This window comes from Octodon degus, unplaced genomic scaffold (assembly GCF_000260255.1).
Source record: "Octodon degus isolate 3935 unplaced genomic scaffold, OctDeg1.0 scaffold00139, whole genome shotgun sequence".
NCBI lineage: Eukaryota > Metazoa > Chordata > Mammalia > Rodentia > Octodontidae > Octodon > Octodon degus.
In genome coordinates this window covers 6890019-6909548 of record NW_004524715.1, presented here as the reverse complement: position 1 = coordinate 6909548, position 19530 = coordinate 6890019, and the positions used below count along the sequence as shown (strand labels likewise).

At 32.4% G+C, this 19530-nt stretch overlaps 1 protein-coding gene across 3 annotated transcripts in view; it reads right to left on the bottom strand.

Annotated features, from left to right (window-relative positions):
- Usp15 (ubiquitin specific peptidase 15) overlaps positions 1 to 19530 on the bottom strand; it is a 124500-nt gene that overhangs the window by 49991 nt on the left and 54979 nt on the right. For 2 of the 3 annotated variants that reach the window (XM_004641636.3, XM_023701708.1), the window contains 2 exons: positions 8409 to 8495; positions 2186 to 2330 (listed from right to left, as the gene is read on the bottom strand). In XM_004641636.3, coding sequence (XP_004641693.1) covers positions 2186 to 2330; positions 8409 to 8495 — 232 coding nt within the window. The remainder of the gene's footprint in view (positions 1 to 2185; positions 2331 to 8408; positions 8496 to 19530) is intronic. The other variant, XM_004641637.3, reaches the window with a different exon arrangement.

Below are 19530 nucleotides of genomic sequence, written 5' to 3'. Positions count from 1 at the left end.
GCAGCCACTTAAAGAACTGAGCTAGGGCTGGGCCCCCTAACCTGAATACTAATTCTTAATTCTCTTCTTCAATATTTTAACCAGGTATGGTGGTGCATGCCTATCATCCCAGCACTGGGAAGGCTGAGGCAGGATTTCTGGGAATTCAAAATCCGCCTGGGTTACAAAGTGACCCAGGGTTTCACTGTGGCCTAAACTGCACAGTGAAACTGTCAAAAACAACCCCTCCCACAAACTCTGTTAAAATATTATATTTACTTAATATTTCTGAAAAAGCACCTCGATTTAGTTTTCTTTTTCTCTTTGTATTTTAGGGTAGGGTCTACAGATTGAAAGAAAAGTTCAGGGTCTCACTACTAGATCGGACTCGTAGTGATCTGCCTGTTTATAGCCTCCCAAGAGCTGGGTTTACAGGCGCATGCCACCACGGCAGGCCTGGGGATTGAACTAAGATTTAGTTTTCTAAACTAGAATATTAAAACAAAACAAAATATTCATGCTAATACCAAATCTCAGCAACCAAAGTAATTTTGGCAGTACAAAGATAAAGAATTGTATAAAAATTGTATGATTTGAAAGCCACAGAGAGGGGTTTCTTGCTGGGTGTAGTGGTGCATGCTAGCAATCCCAGCTAGTCAGGAGGATTACAACTTGGAGGTCAGCCTGGGCAATAGAATAAGACCTTGTCTCAAACTATTTTAAAAGATGGGAAGATGTTAAGAGGGAAAGAAAGGAGGTGTAGCTCAGCAGTAGGATACTTTCCTACCTACACGAAGCCCTGAAACAGGGTTTGCTAGTAATGATGTGATCATCACCACTGATACAAAACACCCTCCAGAGATGCTATAAAAGAGCACAACAGCTATCCAAACCAAATTATAACTTATCTCTTATTCCTATCTCTGAAAGCTATTATTTTACTTAGTTATAGAAAGAACTATCAGGAAAACATATAGTGGCTTACTCTAATCATACTTTCTCTCTTTGCAGGGGAAAAAAAAATAGCACCGGTATCCTAGAAAAAATAATTTTGAGTAAAGTAATCCACATTAAAGTATGAATTGTACTACTCTTCAAAGATTTAAAGAAGAGCTTATTAGCCCTTACACATAGCATATCTTGAGTAGGCAGGTTATTTTATGAATGGTTGACCTTTATATCAAGAAATCAGTTTATCTATTATATGTTTCCCTTTTCAAGTTTCTAAAAGACTGTCAACTCATGGCCAAGAGAGTTAGGACAGTTATAATTTGCCAAGAATGCTGTAAAAGGAATGGTTAATTTAGGAGACAGCTACATTAGTGACAATGGGAAAAAAGATTCACTTTGAACATTAGATGGTGAAGAGCCATCCACTTTTCATAGTCTTGTAATGTGTGACCCTCGGCATTTCATGCATATGCTTGGAGGATGCCACCTGTGCAATGGAGTTCAGTATTAAATACAAAATAAAAAATAAGATTCAAAACTAAAAATTGTGAATTCTTAAAAACACTAAAAAAAAAAAAAAAAAAGCTAACAAATATCAAGAAACCTAACATTAATTTTGGTTTTCTAAACATAAAAGTCTATCTCTAAAATGGTAATGAAATAACCAAGTCTAGTTTTACATGGTGACACTGATAAAAAAGGTACTTTTTCATTACTTGAAAATCAAAAGTCATAAAGACTTAACAAATTAATAGTGCATACACCAGAAATGAAGTTAAGCTTCAAGGAGACAAATGGAGGAAAAAAAAGATCTTATATCCCAAATTAAAAAGATCTTGAAGGGAAAGTGATTTGATAAAATATGAGTAGAAAAGATTCACATAATTTAAAAATTTTCCCACTTTCTTAGGCTTAGTTTCCATGAAGATTAAAAGAGTTTTTTTTTTAAAAAAAAAGGCAACAGACTTCTAATAAATGAAGGTGTGCTCTCACCAGTGTTTCTTTTGCCTTCTTCCTTGGAAGCTAGGTGTTGTGGTTAGAATTACATACCACATGTTGCCTAATTGAGGAATATGATAATAATATTCTACCTATGGTATAATTAATGAATGAGTCAAATGTGTATGACTAAATTTCCCATAAAAATATACATTTTGAAAACATAAACAATATTTATATTCTGCCATGAAAAGCCAACTCTATCCTTGTATTAATGATTTCTATCAAATATGATTTTCACTTTGTAAAAACCTACCTGAATAGCTGAGTTCATGAAACATGTATTTCCCAAGTTACTTAGGCCACAAAGGCCTGGTTGTTCATTGTTTCTTCCAGGTTCTGAATAGTCATAGTTCTTATAGGCAGTATATGATGGGAGACAATAATTTGAATTTTTCACACTGGAAGAAAAATAGTATTTTTCAAAATGCAGCCTACTATATTTCAGTATATTGAACATATTACATTAAGCCTATTTATGAGATTGGTGGTTAATAATAAAATCTCTTTCATGAAATACTCAAGTACTTTTCAAGCCATAATTCTCAGGTGAAATAACCACCTTAATTATAGTACTGCTACTCCCTTTAATAAAATCATGGTATCACACACCACATCGACCAAAGCAAATCAATAATATGTCTTCCTACCATTGATAAACTGAAGCGGTGTCATAGCTTGCCTCACTCTTCACTGCTTCATCATATTTAAAACATTCAGATTTTAAACACCACCCACAGCAATGAATCATCTATTTATTTCCCTTTTGAATCCTGCTATGGCAACAGAGAACAGTAGAAACAGGAAGAACTGTTTCAGTTACAGGTGAGAGGAGAGATTTCCAAGGCCACTGTGATATCACTGTTCTAATGCACTGGAGATTCTATTAAGGGTCTCTGTACAGCCCAACTCTAGTACACAGATGCAGAGAAAAGGCCTGTGACCAGGAACACAAAGTGATTCTGAGCAAGTCCTTGCCAGTATTGTGTGCCCTTTTTCTAGTTCATTAGAATAATGCAGCTTATTTAATGAGCTAAATACAAACTTGGAATACTACTACCTGTATAGTAAATGTCAATCTTAAGGCTAAGTTAAATTGTACCTATTCTTATTTATTTTTTGTATTTAGTACAGGTTGTACAGGGTCTCACAGATCGGGCTCATAGTGAGTCTCCTGCTTTTAGCCTCCCAAGTGCTGGGATTACAGACCCTTTCTTTACTCTGCTAAGCTATGTGGCCAGTCCTTCTATTCCTTTTTAAGCTTAACAAAAATAATTCTGGAAAACAAATGAATTCCTTAATTTTTAATAAGCTATCTTACAAAATATTTATAGTAAATATCTTGGATATAATTAAAAATAACATTACTTTTAGACATAATTTTTCCCCATCAGAACAAATCTAACAATGAATGAGAATTAGTCATTTGCTTAAGTGATATAAATAAAATATAATTTTACAAATAAACATGAATCAACTCAATGTTGGTTGGCTACTCAAGAATTACTGCATTTAAAAAATAAATGTTTTATCATTTTAGGTGGTTTTTTTTTTTTTTTGTTCCTCGAATGCCTTCAGGGCACTTTTGGCCAGCTGGTGAGGTGTGAGGTTCGAACTCCAGCAACCTGAGTCTGACAGCTTTGTGGAAGCAGCCACTTAAAGGACTGAGCTAGGGCCAGGCCCCCTGTTTTATCATTTTAAATACTTCATTTTATTATTCTATATTCTTATTTTAATAATTTAGTGAATACTGTACTATTGCCTATTTAACAAAGACTATAGTAAACATACACACATACACACCCCAAACAAGTAAAACACCGTATTAAACCAAAAAAATCAACACAACATTAACCTTGCAATGTTAGCCAAATGAAATTTTTGAATTTTTTCAGAAATATTCCTTCATCCACAAACAAGACAAATTTCCCCTCACAAAACATTCTACGTCCTTAAGGCAAAAATGGCAGGGCCCTGCGAAACAGAACCTTGATCAACTCAAATTTAGAACTGCTAGACTTGCGGTTCCTCTTTTTACATTTAAGAAAATAAATTTCTTTTTAAAGTGACTATTAGTACTGCTAAAAATCAAAGTGTTCTGTAAATTAAAGAAATATATGGACTGTATTTCCTCTATATTACAGAGCAGAAAATTACAAATATCCTGGCCATAAAATTATAGCAAAATTTAGCTAGAGCACATAGGGAAAGTATGCCTTAATATATAGCTCATGTCTAAACACAGACAGCACACATGAACATAACAAGACTAAGAGCACATTATCCCCATGCTCATTCCAGGAGTGTGTATGCAGATATTTGTCTGCCCACACATAACACAAATGGATGAAGTTCATTTATCATACTCTTCTTTGTATCAATATGAGGAAATTAGCTAGGAATTGCCATTTATTGAGAAATTAACAACAACAATAAACTTCTGTGCATAGTAGTTCTAGTTTTGTTTTTTCAACTCCGAATCCTTAAAGGGCATCTCTATTTTGGCTTACATATCAAGGCATGTATAAAGCTTGCCCAAAGATTGAGATGCTCGAGCATGACAAAGAAAGCCAATGGATTTAAATATGCTTTAAATATGATTTAAATATGCTTTTCACATCCTCTCAACTAGGCATTTAAAATCCACGCTATGTATGCTTTAAAGCATAAAGTATGCCATGGAAAACGCCCAAGTTACCAGTTGTTTATACACTTCAAAAAGAGACATGGAAACACAGGCCACAAAGAAAGCTTCTATTATCTTTCATGACTATGTCTTATTTTTTCCAAAAGATCTTACATTAAATCATTATCTTTTAAGCTTATAAAATGTTGAAAAATTCATTTACAGAAATATTAATGGAATTTTCACATTTTGATTAATTCTGAGTAATTCTATTTAATGAAGATATATTAAAAGTACAGTATTTTGTAAAATTAAATCATATTTATATAAATTTTAAGTTGATTTTTCAATTAGTGCTGGCATTTGACAACACATAATTTAATCCTTATAACTATAATCATGCTCACTTTGTAGGTAATGAAATGATACATTCTGCTAATTAATTAAGGCCAAATGGCTAAGTAGCAGTTTCCATAATCCACAGTTCCTGCTGGGGACTCAAGACTCACAGAGAATCATTTCCATTTTATATGAAAGATGGTTTTAGCAGAAAAACAGAAATGTGCTCTGATATATGTAATTCCAAAATCCAGACAATAAATGTAACATGTCAATACAAATATAGTGTAAGAGAAATAAGCAGGTAATAAAACTATTGTAAGAGTAAGAATTTTGGAGATATTACAAATGCACTTTACAAAGCAAATAATGGACTATATACTAAAATTACTACACATTATAAACAAACTATATTCCAGTACTAGATGTCATAATATTAGTTATAATAAAAGGTCCATTGAATTTAAATACCTCCAAGCATATTTTGTTATCTTTATAAAAGTGTTAATCAGAAATGCAACTCTCTGGAACTGCAGCACTGCAGGACAGCTCCAGTCTTAGACCTGTAAGTGTGTTTCATCTAAGCTTATGGATCATAACTACTGCTTTTAAAAAATATTTTATTCTTGTAGAATATTTTATCTAGTTTCAAAAATGTACTTAAACTTAAAAAGGTATTACCTAATTACATACTTTTAAAGAGTCTATACTATTTTTATCTGAAGTCATAAGCTGCTACTTATTTCTACACGCAGAATAAAAATTTTAAAACTAGGTATGTGTAAATGTTTAACTACTTACATTAACTGAAGTTTTAAAAGAAACAACAAAAGATTCTATTTTAAGAATGCTTATGTTTCATCCCTAAAATTCAGATAATATATGTTCTTTAAATTTAAACGATCACAGCATGATAGTACCTACGTAGGTGGTAGACTATTAAAACCTCTAACATGAAAAATTGTAATCCAGTCATAGGAGTAACAGTAAGCCTGTTCTAAAACTTAAGAAAGGGCTTGGAAGAGAGCTCGGTGGTCAAAGCACCTGCCTGGCAAGCGCAAGGACCTGGGTTCAATTCCTGGTACTGCCTTATGTGCTGGCCCCAAAACCCTAGGTGCTCCTTGCCAGCTAATGAAACTGGGCATGGTGGCACATGCCTGTAATCCCAGTGCCAGGAAGGCTGAGACAGGAGGAGCACTATGAGTCCGAGCTGCCAAGCTGAGACCCTGTACCAAATAAATAAAATTTTTTTTTTAAAAAAATTAAGAATAAATAAAACTTAAGAAGAACTTCTCCAGAAAGACTGAGGGTAGATCATATTGTAATGTTTTTGTTATAATGGTGGAAGAAAAATGACAAAAACAGAAACACAGACCACACGTAATAATATGCTGATGAGACAAAAAGAATCTATATTCAATCATTTAAGTGCAAAGTTAAAAATCTCTAACAAGAGTGACTACAAATACAAGGCATACTTGTCAAAGAATTATTTGATAGCAGATATGAGAGCAACATGCAACTGATAGAAACACAAGTACCATTTTATCCTCTCTAGAAAGAAACCACTTTAAGTTTTGTGTCTTTCTATGCTCTTTTTTGCCTGTGGATATATATTTGTTTATTTTTATTATTAATGTATTTGGTATAAGGTCTCACTATACAGTTCAGACTCGTAGTGATCCTCCTGTTTTCAGCCTCTCCAGACCTGGGATTACAGGCATGTGCCACCACACCCGGTTTCATTGGCTAGCTCAGCGCACCTGGGACTGGGGATCGAATCTTGGTCTCTGCGCTTGCCTAAGCAGACACTTAGTTTGCTGAGCTATCTCACTGGCCCTAAATTTTTGAATAGAAATGAAGTACTGTTCTCTCAATCTGGATATTCGCAATGTCTTCTATTTTATCTATTCTAAAGTATTGCTAATACTTCACTATTTTATCTGTTCTAAAGTGTAACGCTAATACAAAAGTACCTATCTTTATAAATTATTAATGAAAGGGTGCGAACATTTTAAAATATGTTTGAACCATATCGACAAGCCTCATATCAACAAACTAGAAAAGCTGCATTAATACTCAAACTACTCAAAAAAAATTCTTGTATGAATATTTTGCTGTTTAATTTTTCCCAATGCAACTGAAATGGGGAAAATGAATGATGCTTTTCAGTTTTAAATTCTAATCTGTGAATTTCATCGACAATGTTGATCTTATATTTAATTCATTTTTAAATCAAACTATCATTTCTCTATTTTTAAATTGTCTTTTTAAAATGTCGAATTTTTATGAGGTAGATGTTCATTTTTATTTAAAAAAAAACTCTTGTAGCAAGTATTTTTTCATTTATTTGACCATCTTATCTGCCTGAGATTTATCTCAGACTTAGAAGTTCTAAAAAGAAATTCTCTGGTGTGATCTAATTTTTTTGCTATGTTCTGGGTAATCTGCTCATCCTCTGTGCATCTAGAATGTTCTGATCACAGTGAATTCTTTTTCGTATACAAAGGCCACTTCTGGGTTGTCTGATTCTATTAGTTTCTATTCTTGGTCAGTACTATGCTGCTGGAATTCCTGTAGCTTACAAATATAATTTAATATTTAGTAGAGTTATTGTTTTATCGTTTTCTTTTCTATACTTCTTTTAGCTATTGTCATCTATCTATAACCCAAGTGTTTATTAGAATCATTTTATTAAGTTACCCTCAAAGATATGAAATTGAAAGGCAAATTTAATCTATGAATTACTGGTATTTAAAAGGTTATTTCAAAAACCACTTTAACCTTTTGAATTTACTCATTGGAAAACTCAGATACCATTTATTAAATGGACTAATGACGTGTATAACTAGGTATCTAAACTGTTAGCTATGTACATAATCACAATGTACATATCCTTGAAATAAAAAGACAATTTCTGGATAAAATTTCTTATGAATTGGTTGGGTTAATATGCTTAATTTTTAAGGTGATATACCCATAGTTAATGTTATAGGAAAGCCTGTGTGACTTCCAAAGTTCTTTTTAACAGCAATATCGCACACACTGTTACATAACTTCTACACAGTTCGTATATTTTGTTTATTATGGGGTGATGGAATTGCTCTTTCTACACTTAAGAAAAACTGCCCTTTTCATGAATATAAAATTTATGTGTGCTTTCAGGTTGAGGAACATTGTACAGACAGTAAAAAAACAAAAAACTATATATAGTTCATTATGTATTCAGTTCAAAACGACATGTAAAGCCTGTATTTAATTGTATTATCAATTAAATAGCATTTAAAATGTAAAATTCTGAAGCTGCTTTCTTTCAGTAATTATCTGTTTTAAGCCAAGAATAGTTTATAATTGTTTTCTTATGAAGTTATTGATGGAAAAACTGACCAATAATTTAAGAAAAAAACAATTTTAATGCATTAGATTTTTACTCTAAATTTTATATACATGAGATTTTCTGCAACCACAATAGGCCAATCAATTAAACAAAGAGCTTTTAAGATTCAGTGCTTACTTTCTGTTGTTGATGTTGTTATAATTATTTGATAGAGATGAAGGAGAGATCTTTGGTAAAGCTGAAAAATTGGATGCACCTGGGGACCTTTAAAAATATGAAAATGTTAAATTAGATAAAAAATGAATTCTGAAATTAATTATGAAATAAAGAAAAGAACTAACAGATGACAATGTTTTTAGTAAATGAATGCTGGAAATAGATTTATGAGCAAAATTATATATTCTGTGGTTTTCAATTTCCAGTGTTTTTTGTTTAAAATATAACAGTATATATAAGGGATTTATTTTCAAATAAAATCTATCAAGTTAAGTACACAACTTGTTATTACTCCTGCAAATCTACTAACTCAATTTCCATAAATTAATGGAATAAAAATATTCCACTTTACTTCTGGATGGGCACTATTGCATACTAAGTATGACGCTGACACAGATCAGAGACTATTACCAATTTTTAAAATTACAGGAGAATAGAAGAGCATACAAGAATTCCAAACAAAATCTCTAGAAGTAATATTTGGCCCAAATTACATCTCAACAGACTAAAAACACATAAATCTATGTAATATAGACCTCACTAATTCAGGATTTCTATTGGAAAAATCTCTCACTATTGCTTTTAATTAATAAATATATGAATTTAAAGGCAACATTTATAATAAAAATCTATAGAGAAATAAGTAAAGTATTTAAAAGTCTCTAAAATAATTTATGTTGTAGTTTTGTAAGTAATTTTACCTTACAAGACAACCTCTAGCCCAGAGACTAAAAATTTATGCTGAAGTAACTAAATCATTATAAATTCTAAATTAGTGAGGCACAAACTGACTTGGTTTTTAAAAATTAGTTCCTTTACTTGAGTGCTAATAAACAGTGAACTGGTCAACAACAAAAAAAGAATAAACTACAAAACCTACTTTTAGGCAATTTGGACTCTGCACATATACATATATAATATGTATTATGCAAATAAATGAATAAGATTTTGTAAAAAGGAGAACATTTCAACCTTAGAGGCTATACATATTGTTAGTAAGCTCCTTACTGAATGATAAGACAAAGTGTCTTTAAAAAAGCAAATTTTACTGTAGGAAATTAAAGCAATACACCCTTGTCTTAGCAGAAAATACTGTTGAGAATATTATTATTTTCAGGTAATTGTTTTAAAATATTAATCAAAATGAAATATTTGACATCTTTGCCTCCATATTCATACTTCTTAACCAGGAAAAACCCTAACATGGCTAGACACTGAGGTATAATTCATTAAAGAAGTTCATATTTCAAAATGTGATTCATCACAACCATGAAGAATATACTCAAATGTTTTCTTTTACCTCACTTACTGTAAAAATTACCCAAATAAAAATATCTTACTTTATCTAATAAAGTGACTTGACACATATGTGTATACTTAGTGCTTTGTTTCCTATTCATTAGCAAATCCACCTATGAACTACATTAGAAGGAAAACAGAACATGGAGTTAATCTGTATTCTGATTTTGATAGTAGTTTCTAGGAATTCAAACACCTAAGCACTGTATTAGTTAATATACTCCTCACCCTTGGAAAACAGAAATACTGATGTCAAACAACTTATAATCTAATGAGGAAAAGAATGAAAAGTAACTATAAAATATGTATGCTATAACAAAATTTTACTACAAAATTTTGTAGGTCTGATATGAGATGATTTAAAAATCATTCTGTATGGAATACTCCACACAGAAATAGCAACATATGTAAATGTGTGGGACTAAAGAAATTATGATGTGTGGTTATTAGAAAATTCAGCTTAGCTGAAATACATAGTGACAGTGAGTTTGTAGTGACAGAGAACAGTAGTAATAATATTTCTTTTATCATTAAAGAAATCAAATCTGGATTTCATTCAACTATGCTAGAATATATTGAAAACTTTTAAACAGGACATCAACAAAATCAGATTTACAGTCTGATAACTTTTGGAAGACAAAAGAAATGTAAAATTGGGAAACAAGAATATAAAGGTAATCAAATTTGAAAGTGATTAAATTTAGAAACTAGTGGGCAATGGCAATTTTGATATTTAAACAAGCAGTTGTCAAAGTATGGACACTGGGGGTCTTCAAGAACCTTTCACAGCATCTGTGTTAAAATTACATTTATAATACTACGAAGGGGTTGCTTAAATGTTATTTCACAGCGTTTATTTGATGGTTATTATTGCTACTGTGCACAAGCACGAGTGGACAAAACTGCTGGTACAGTCTCATGAGTCAATGCCATGGCAGACTACCTGCATTCCTCAGCACTCCACAGTAGAAGTTTCACTGTTCAAAAAGAACTGATTTTTGCATGTTCAAAAAGAACTGATTTTGTTAAGTTTTGATCCTTATATTTCTTTTTAATATTCTCTGAAAAATGGGAAAGTGCACATACATAAAGTGCATCTGCCATACTGAAGTATCATAGCTGTCGTGTAATCATTTGAATTGCAAGTAGAATTTATCGTTTTTACACTATTCTTTTCTCTCCTGAACATGAAGAGTAATTGCCTGTGGTTAATACTTACTTATCTAGCAGATACAATCTTCAGCGTTTGTTTTTTTTTCTTTTCTTTTTTTTTTTTTTTTTAGCGGAACCAGGGATTGAACTCAGGCCCTTGCGCTTGCCAGGGAAGTGCTTATTCCACTGAGCTATCTCCCTGGCCCCAGAGACATTCTTAATAATCAAAGGGAGCCTACCATTTCAAAGAAAACTGAAAGTAACTACTGCCACTAACAGAATTTTTCCAAAGCAGATTACCACCATGGAGTTGACAGATTCCCAAAGACTTTTTTCATAAAACTACTTTTTAAAAATTGTGACTTAAAAATTCATATTATGAAATGTACCTTTTAGAAAATACATTTAACTCAGAATCAGTATTTTTCAAATGATCAAAATGGATGAAGCTACATGTGGAATATTTTAATGTAAAAATACAAAAACCTCACTGACAGGCGCTGGGGAGATAGCACAGTAGCATAAGCGCTTCCCTGGCAAGCACAAGGGCCTGAGTTCAATCCCCGGTTTCACAAAAACAAAACAAAACAAAAAAAAAAAAAAAAAACCCAAAACAAAACAAACTCTCACTGATATATTTTCAATTCCACAGTGCAATTAGCCTTTTAGACAAACCACCATTAGTCATGTTTTGATGTACCAATTACCTGAAAACATAGCACATCACTACAAACTAAAGAAGAAGCACACATAAAATCTAGCTGTCTCCTGTCTCCTATTCAGCCAAAAATTATAGCAATTTGCCCCACCCTCAAAAAAGAAAGAACAAAATAATAGTACTTGGTGGGGACTTTTTTGGTACTGTTACTTTTCATAAAAGTATATATTTCATAATAGAATGGTTCAGAGAATTGTTATTTTTAAATATTTTAAATTTCATTTCAATTGAAGTATGATAATCATGGAAATAATCCAAATAAACAGAAGTCCTTTGAGACATTAATAATTTTTAAGAATGTAAAGAGGCACTGAGAGCAAAATGCCTGAAACTTCAGGATCAGTAGTAGAATCTATAAGTCTTGCTGATTACAAGACAGGAGCAGTGAGGTTGTAGGAGGAACTCAGAAGGGCTCTGAGATGGTACCTGAATCAGCAACTATACGAAATGGATTCTGTTTAGCTTAAGAATATAGGAGATGAAATAAAAAAGATTTTGTTTAATGAGACACGGTGACTCATATATAATATTTTTAAGAAAAACCTGCACTTTGATAGAGTTCTAGTCTAGAAATACAGAAAGACATATTTGTTTTGACTTTTAAGTTGTGGGAGAGGATTGCATAGAGCCTATTATCTAACTTTAAGCACTTATCATGATATAAAATAAGGTCTTCAGATAAATCTATGCATTATGAATGCGTTTAAAATATGAGCACAGCTGCTGCACACACAGCTGGTGATGCTGTGTGCTGCAGCACTCGGGATGCCTGCACAGACAGCGTAACATGGACAGGGCTCCCAGAGCTGGGCACTACCCGCACAGCCAAAGGCGATGACCCTGAAGAGGAAGAGAGCCAGAGATGGAGGATTGGTCAGAGAAGTGAGAATAGTTCTTAAAAAGAGGTGGTATCATGGATTCCAATTTAGAGAGCTTCTTTAGGAGACAGCTATCAAAAATAGAAATCAAATTAGGTGAAAAAAGGACAAGATTTTGCTAAATCATGAGTCAGCAATAAGGAACAGCAATATAGGCTTTTAAAAGAAGTGGGTATCTAGGGTGAAAAGCTAAAACGTTATCTGGAGGAAGTCAGTGATTTTGTTTTTAAATACAGGAGTGATCTGTTTTGTTCCGAGGCAAAAGAGGAAGATTAGAAAAGAAACAAAGAAAAACCTCATGGTTAAAGTATGTGTGGGAGTATCCCAGGCATATTTTATCTATAGGAGAGAAGATATAATGAAAAGAAAAGCAGCATCTAAGATACAGGCAGAAAGACTACCAGTAGACAACAGACTGTCCTTAAATAGCTAGAATGAGACATAAGAGTGGATGTGGCCCACAGATGAAGAGGAATTATAATTTTAAAATGCTGCTATAGATATTACTAACAAATAACTATAGATCATTTATCTGATTCTTCTTTCTTTTTTTCTTGTTTTGCTTTTTTGAGACCGAGTCTTACTAAGTAGTCGAGGTTGGTTTTGAACTCACTACATAGTCCAGGCTAGTCTCAAACTTGAGGCAATCCTCCTGCAGCAGCACACCTGGCTGATTCCATCTTCTCAACTAGACTAGATATAACCTAATGTACCTAAAATTTGTACAACTGCTATCAGGTTATTTACCAGTTGACTAGTCAGCCTACAGATGATAATCAGAACCCTTTAGCTCTTTCTATTCTGTAACATGGGTATTACATTACTCATTCTCTACGGGGTTTTGACAGAGAAAAAGAACTGCTTAGAATATATGCACACTGAATGGATAGCAAGCTACTTACCTAGAGTTAAGTAATTTAAATATGGGAAAAATCTACTTAATGTTTTTGGCCAATTTGGGCTGGCTGTAATATAAAACAGTGATTTATCTCTTAAATAAGAGGAAAAAGTAAAGTTATCAGTCTACCTTAAGTAGTATAGCAAAAATTAAAACTTATTCTTCACAATTAAATGTAGTACTATCTGAATTTCCTAAGCTGAGTATGTTTTAACCAAAAGTATGCAATCTGTGGCCAAGTTGGGCTTATTTCAACTAAAACTTACAATTTGTTCTTGGTAAATTAGCTGAATATTAATAGTTCCAAAAACATGGAAACCTAATACTGTAATTTTGCTCAACAAAAACACTAATCTGCATGCTGACATAGCAAAACAATTACTAAAGATTTTTTATTTTTAAATCTAACATAAAAAAAGCTAACTTACAAAATCTAACCACTTTGCAAACAAAACATTGTTATTAAATAACCTTAAATTCTTTGCAATTCCTTTTTTTTTTTTGGGGGGGGGGGGAGAACCAGGGATTGAACTTGGGCCCTTGAGCTTAACAGGGAAGAGTTACTCTACTGAGCCATCTCCCCAGCCCCCAATTCTCTGCATTTCTAACAATCATTTTAAGATAACATCTTTGAGAAAAAAATTATATTTCACAAAAGTTAAGCACTTTTACTATTAAGATATAGATTTATTCAATTCAAGGAGCATTTGTTCACAATGGAGTATTATTTATTTAAAAAAAAAAAAAAGGATAGATTTGAGGCTTTTATCGGTACACAGCTGCAACTACAGACCGTACTCGTAAGTGAAATAAATCAGACCCTCCTGTGCAAACAACACACTGTCTCCTTAGTGTAAGACCCTGAAGGAGTAAACAAAATCTGAAGGGTACAATAGATACTGTGAAAAGAGAATTAACCTGTTCAAAAGGAAGGAATTACTGAGCTGAGCAGGAGAGGAAGTGGGGAGAAAGAGATGTATCTACGTATATAAGCAGGATGGTTTGGACAATGGTACTGTGGATTTCTGCTGGTATGTGGGAAGGAGCAGTTACTGCTTTACTATTTTTTGTTTGTTTTCTTGGCTTCTTCATTCTTTTCCCTATTTCTCCCTTCTTAATTTCTTAGAATTTTTTCTTTGTTTTTCCAAAATTGCATGCATATGTGGTAAAATGAACAACTAATCTGAAGACAATAATATATAATACAACAAATACTGTTGAATTCATATTATTTTGTTTGGTGATGTCTGCATAATTTCTAATTTTTTAAATATTATTATTCTGTATTCTCTTTTAAAAACTAGAAAGAGAAGCATCCTAAAAACCAGGTAATCCATGAGGTGCTAAAAGGTACAGAAAAGAGAATTTAAGGGGATTTATAAACAATTGTTTATCAGTTTTATTTGCATTTTGACTATTGAATTTTATATAAAGTATTACAAAACATTCTTTTTAAAAATGAAACTGTGGTCACTTCTTGGCATTATGAACTGCAACACCAAACTTGCAACTCATTTTTATTTTAGAGACATTTTTGAAGCATGTACAAAATCATCATGTACCTAAGATCAGTAACTCAACCTCAAAAATTAACATTTCTACCATTCTTGTTTACTCTATAATTCTCTCAGTTTCTATTACCCACCCTGATTTTTTTTTTTCCTGGACTAGTTTAACATATAGGCCAGAGACCTACAATTCCACCTATAAATACTACAGTATGCAATCCTAACAGACTAAGAGCTCTTTCCTGTTTTTATTTCCATGTGTCATTATCAGTCCCAATCTAATATCTAGTCTGTGTTCAATTTTTTCCCTAACTATATCAAATGTGTGTTTTCCCTTTAGTTGGGTTGGTATGAATCATAATACATGTGCATATCAATTTTAATAGTTGTAAAGGTCCTATTGCTTCTACCAGTTAATTTTTTTTCTTTTCTGGTACTGGGAATTGAACTTAGGACCTTGTGCTTACCAGGCAGGCTCTGTGCCCCTGAGCTATATCCCAGCCTCTTCTCTGATTTTATCTTAAGCTGTGACTATGTTTATTTTCCATTTGCCCTGACTTTTGATCTATTTATATAATTAACCTTGACTTATATGTGTTACTATAAATTGCTCAAATCTTCTTTGAAGCTAATGCAGAGAAAAAGTATAAATACAGGAGACTAATCCTGATCTGGAAACCCAAACTCTAAGCTGCTCCAAAACCTAGCTTTTTGACCACTGATGTCACTCAGACACGTTTCAGATTTGGAGCTAACAATGAATTTCTGAATGAGGGATGCTCAACTTATAAAGTCATGCAAATATTCCAAAATCTGAAAAATGTGAAAACTGAAACACTTCTGGTCCCAAGCACTATACAGAGGCACTATTTAACCTGTAATTATTGCTAGATACTTATGAATATCAAGCATCTATCAGAAACTGATCCTTAAATTACATTCATTTATACATGCACTATACTATCTAAACTTACTACTGTCAAATTCAGATATGGCTTTTGACTGTATTTAGCTACTGTGGATTGTGACCATATTACTCTGATAAAACTTTGAAACCTACTATTAGACTACATGTTTGTCTCCACAACAGAAAGAACAGAAAGACGAGGTTTTAGATGTACAAAAAAATCTGTCTGATTTACATATATTTTCAGGATTCCAAAGGAATTTAATATTAAATCAAAAAACCCCTAGGAACAAATCTACAAGGCAGAATGTGTCTACACATGCACAAACATCAATATAACAGCAGTTTTTGGTAAACAGTACATAGGAACTTTATTCTAACATTATCATAATGCTTTTGTCATTAGGAGACCAACATCAGGAAAGGATGCACATACTTAAATCACAAACACATTTACAAAGTAGTTTCTCCTCTACTGGAATTCCATATACCAGTATTGTCCTACACCAGTTTCATTTTCTGACTAGACTTCACTCCCCTTTTCTGCCCTTATCATGATGTTTAAATACTGTAAGAAAGTTTAAACAATGGTCTTGGCTTGTCAAGAACACTAACCTCAGGGGAAAAAACAAAAACAAAAACAATACAAGGCTAAAAAAAAAAAAAAAAAGAACACTAACCTCTGTTCTCATCCCTCACATCTCTGCACCACTTACCACTGCTGACGATTGATTCCCTTTCTTATACAAGCTCTTTTTGTTGGTTTAGATCACCACAGAGGTCCAAGCATTTTGGAAGCTTCATGATTATTGTTCAATTCTGCTATTTTATATCATTACTTTAGAATACTATTTTAAGATTTAATCATTTTGCCCTCTATATTTCTGATAATTTAAATATAGTTTTTCTTCCCATTTCTACAAATATGACTGTGCCTGTAGTTCTCATAACTGTCCAAACTTTGGTTACCTATCTTTAATTCCTATGTACTTATGTTTGGTTGTTCCATATGTCACACTTTAAATTCCCAGAAAGAACCACTCCATTTCTGTGTCTTAATGAGAACAGTAACAAAAACAAGACAGCTAGAGCATCTCAGTACTATCTGTTAAAATGAAATCAACTCTATGTATAATATGCATTTTAATTTTTAACCAAATAAGTCTTTACAGCATTTCTGAGCCCATTTATATTTGTAGTTACATAAGCAAAGTGGATTTAATTATGCTTCAAAAGATTCTAAAGAAATGTTTGATACAAATGGTATGCAGAGCAGCAGAATAATGCAGAAGCATATTATATGTCTCAACAAAAAAGTAGTATGGGATAGTTTTATTTATAAAGTGCTTCCTCTCTACAAACAGAGCATTCAGGGACAGAATACTATAAAAATAGCATTACTTGATTAAATTTATACTTAGAGACTCAGTCATCTATCTGAAATTTTATTAGAACATCACAAATGGGAAAGGAATAATGTGTAAGAATTATTGGCACAGTTTTCCATCTAATTTTTTTTTTAGCCTCTCATTTATCTGGCTCATAGTAAATTCTTCCCTGAACTGCCTTTTCAGAATTATTGGTTCTTTCCAATGAAAAATGATTAAACTGTGATACGACCCTAACAAGAGATAATTTTTACTTAGTTCAGAAAAAAAAAATATTTTCTTTGTATAATGTTAAATTCAAAAGCATCCTTTGAAATAATTATACTTAAAGGAAACAACAGAGAAAAAGTACAGTAGAGTTAAAATTCAATGAAATTAAGGCAAAAACTTTAAATTTCCTGGTGTGCTAAAAATTAACCTACTGATACAGGTTTCTTTGTCAGGAATCTCACTAGGCTTCTCCAACTATTCTACTTTAAAATCATTGCTTAGAGATATAAAATGGAACTGGTCACTACCTTCAACAAAATAAGACTATTTACTTAATGAAAACACCTTTTGAAAACAGTTACATTTAACAGAATAAAAGCAAAACTTTGAGGAAAACTAAGGTATCATTAAAAAGATAAAATATTTTTTAGAAGTTTTAAGAAACAAACTTTAAAAACTAGATTAGAAATGCAAATTCCTTCTCATAAGAACTCTCAGTATTGTTTTAATTTGCATCTTTTGAATGACCAATGATGTTAAACTTTTTTTTCATGTATTTATTTGTTGTGGTCATTATGAAGAAATCAACGAATAACAAATGCTGACTCACTGCTTGTGGAAGTGTGCACTGGTGCAACCACTGTGGAAATCTTTGTGGAGATTCCTCAAAAAAGTAAGACTAGAGGTCTCATTTGACCCAGCTAGTCCCCACTTTTTGGCATTGTTCCAAAATAATTAAATGCACCATAACACAGTCATATATGTGCGCCCATGTTTATATAGCATAATTTGTAATAGCTAAATCTTATAAACAAACCAAATGCCCATCAAGCAAAGAATAGATTAAAAAACCTTTTTAATACAAAGGAGTATTATTCAGCCATAAAGGATAAAGTTGAGACATTTACAGCTAAATAGATGGACCTTGAAACCATATTCTTAAGTGAAATAAATCTGACATATACATATATACATATATAAATAAATAAATAAATAAATAAATAAATATTACATATTGTCTCTCTGGTGTGAGAAATTAAAAGTGCAAATAAGAACCAAAATGTATAATACATTGTGAAACAGAAGTTGTTCAGAAGGAAAAAGGAAGGGAGAATAAGAAGAAAAAGATAAAATGGAAACAAAGCTACTGTAAATGAGGGGATGAGGGGTTGAAGGGAAGGGAGAGGAATGGGAACAAATGAACAGGTACATGTTCCCTTTGATAAATGTCACTATTATGTATCTAAATTGTACCAATAAATTTAATTTTAAAAAAGAAATGAAAGTTCTGAAATCATTTAATCAGCTGAGCATTTTTTAATACACATAGCACAAATGTAAAGGTGATGAAGCAACATGTCAATACTTAGCATAAAAATCTAGTTAGAAAACTTTTAAGCAATTCTTAGGTTCTTCAATTTCCTTTTTGTTGGTTGTTAGACTGTTAGATTATTTTTTTCCTTGTATGGTACTGGGGGTTAATACAGGGCCCCAAGCAAGCTAGGAAAGTGTTCTAGCATTTAGCTATATGCCTGGCCTTCTAATTTTCTTTTTAAGTCTCTAATTAAAGCCTATGTTGGCTTCAAACTTGAGATCCCTCTGCCTTGCCCTCTTGAGCTAGGATTACAGGTCTGTGGCACCACATCTAGATTTCTAATGCAAACTTTGAGTTGTTTAATATGCTAATTAAAAGAATACATATGCATACATACATACATACCCAAAGTTTATGTATGTCAGTATACAAACTGATATACATAATGTGAGAGAAAAGACGACCGGAAGCAGAGATGATGAAAAGGAAAGAGACTGAGATCACAAGAGCACATTTTAAAAACAAAATATTTTAAACTTAACATTTTAAAATATTTAATATTCTCAGTAAGCACTCCCTCCCTGTCTCTATTTTTATGTTTTTGTGAGCATACCTGGCTTCAATTTTGATCACAATTGGCCTAATACAAAGCTAGCATGCTGGGGAGATAGCTCAGCAGCATAAGGGCCTGCCAGGCAAGCAAGGTCCTCAGTTTAATCCCCAATACAAAACAAAGCAAAACAAAACAAAACAAAACAAAACAAATCCACAGACAAAAAAAAAAAAAAAAAAAAAAAAAAAAAAAAACAA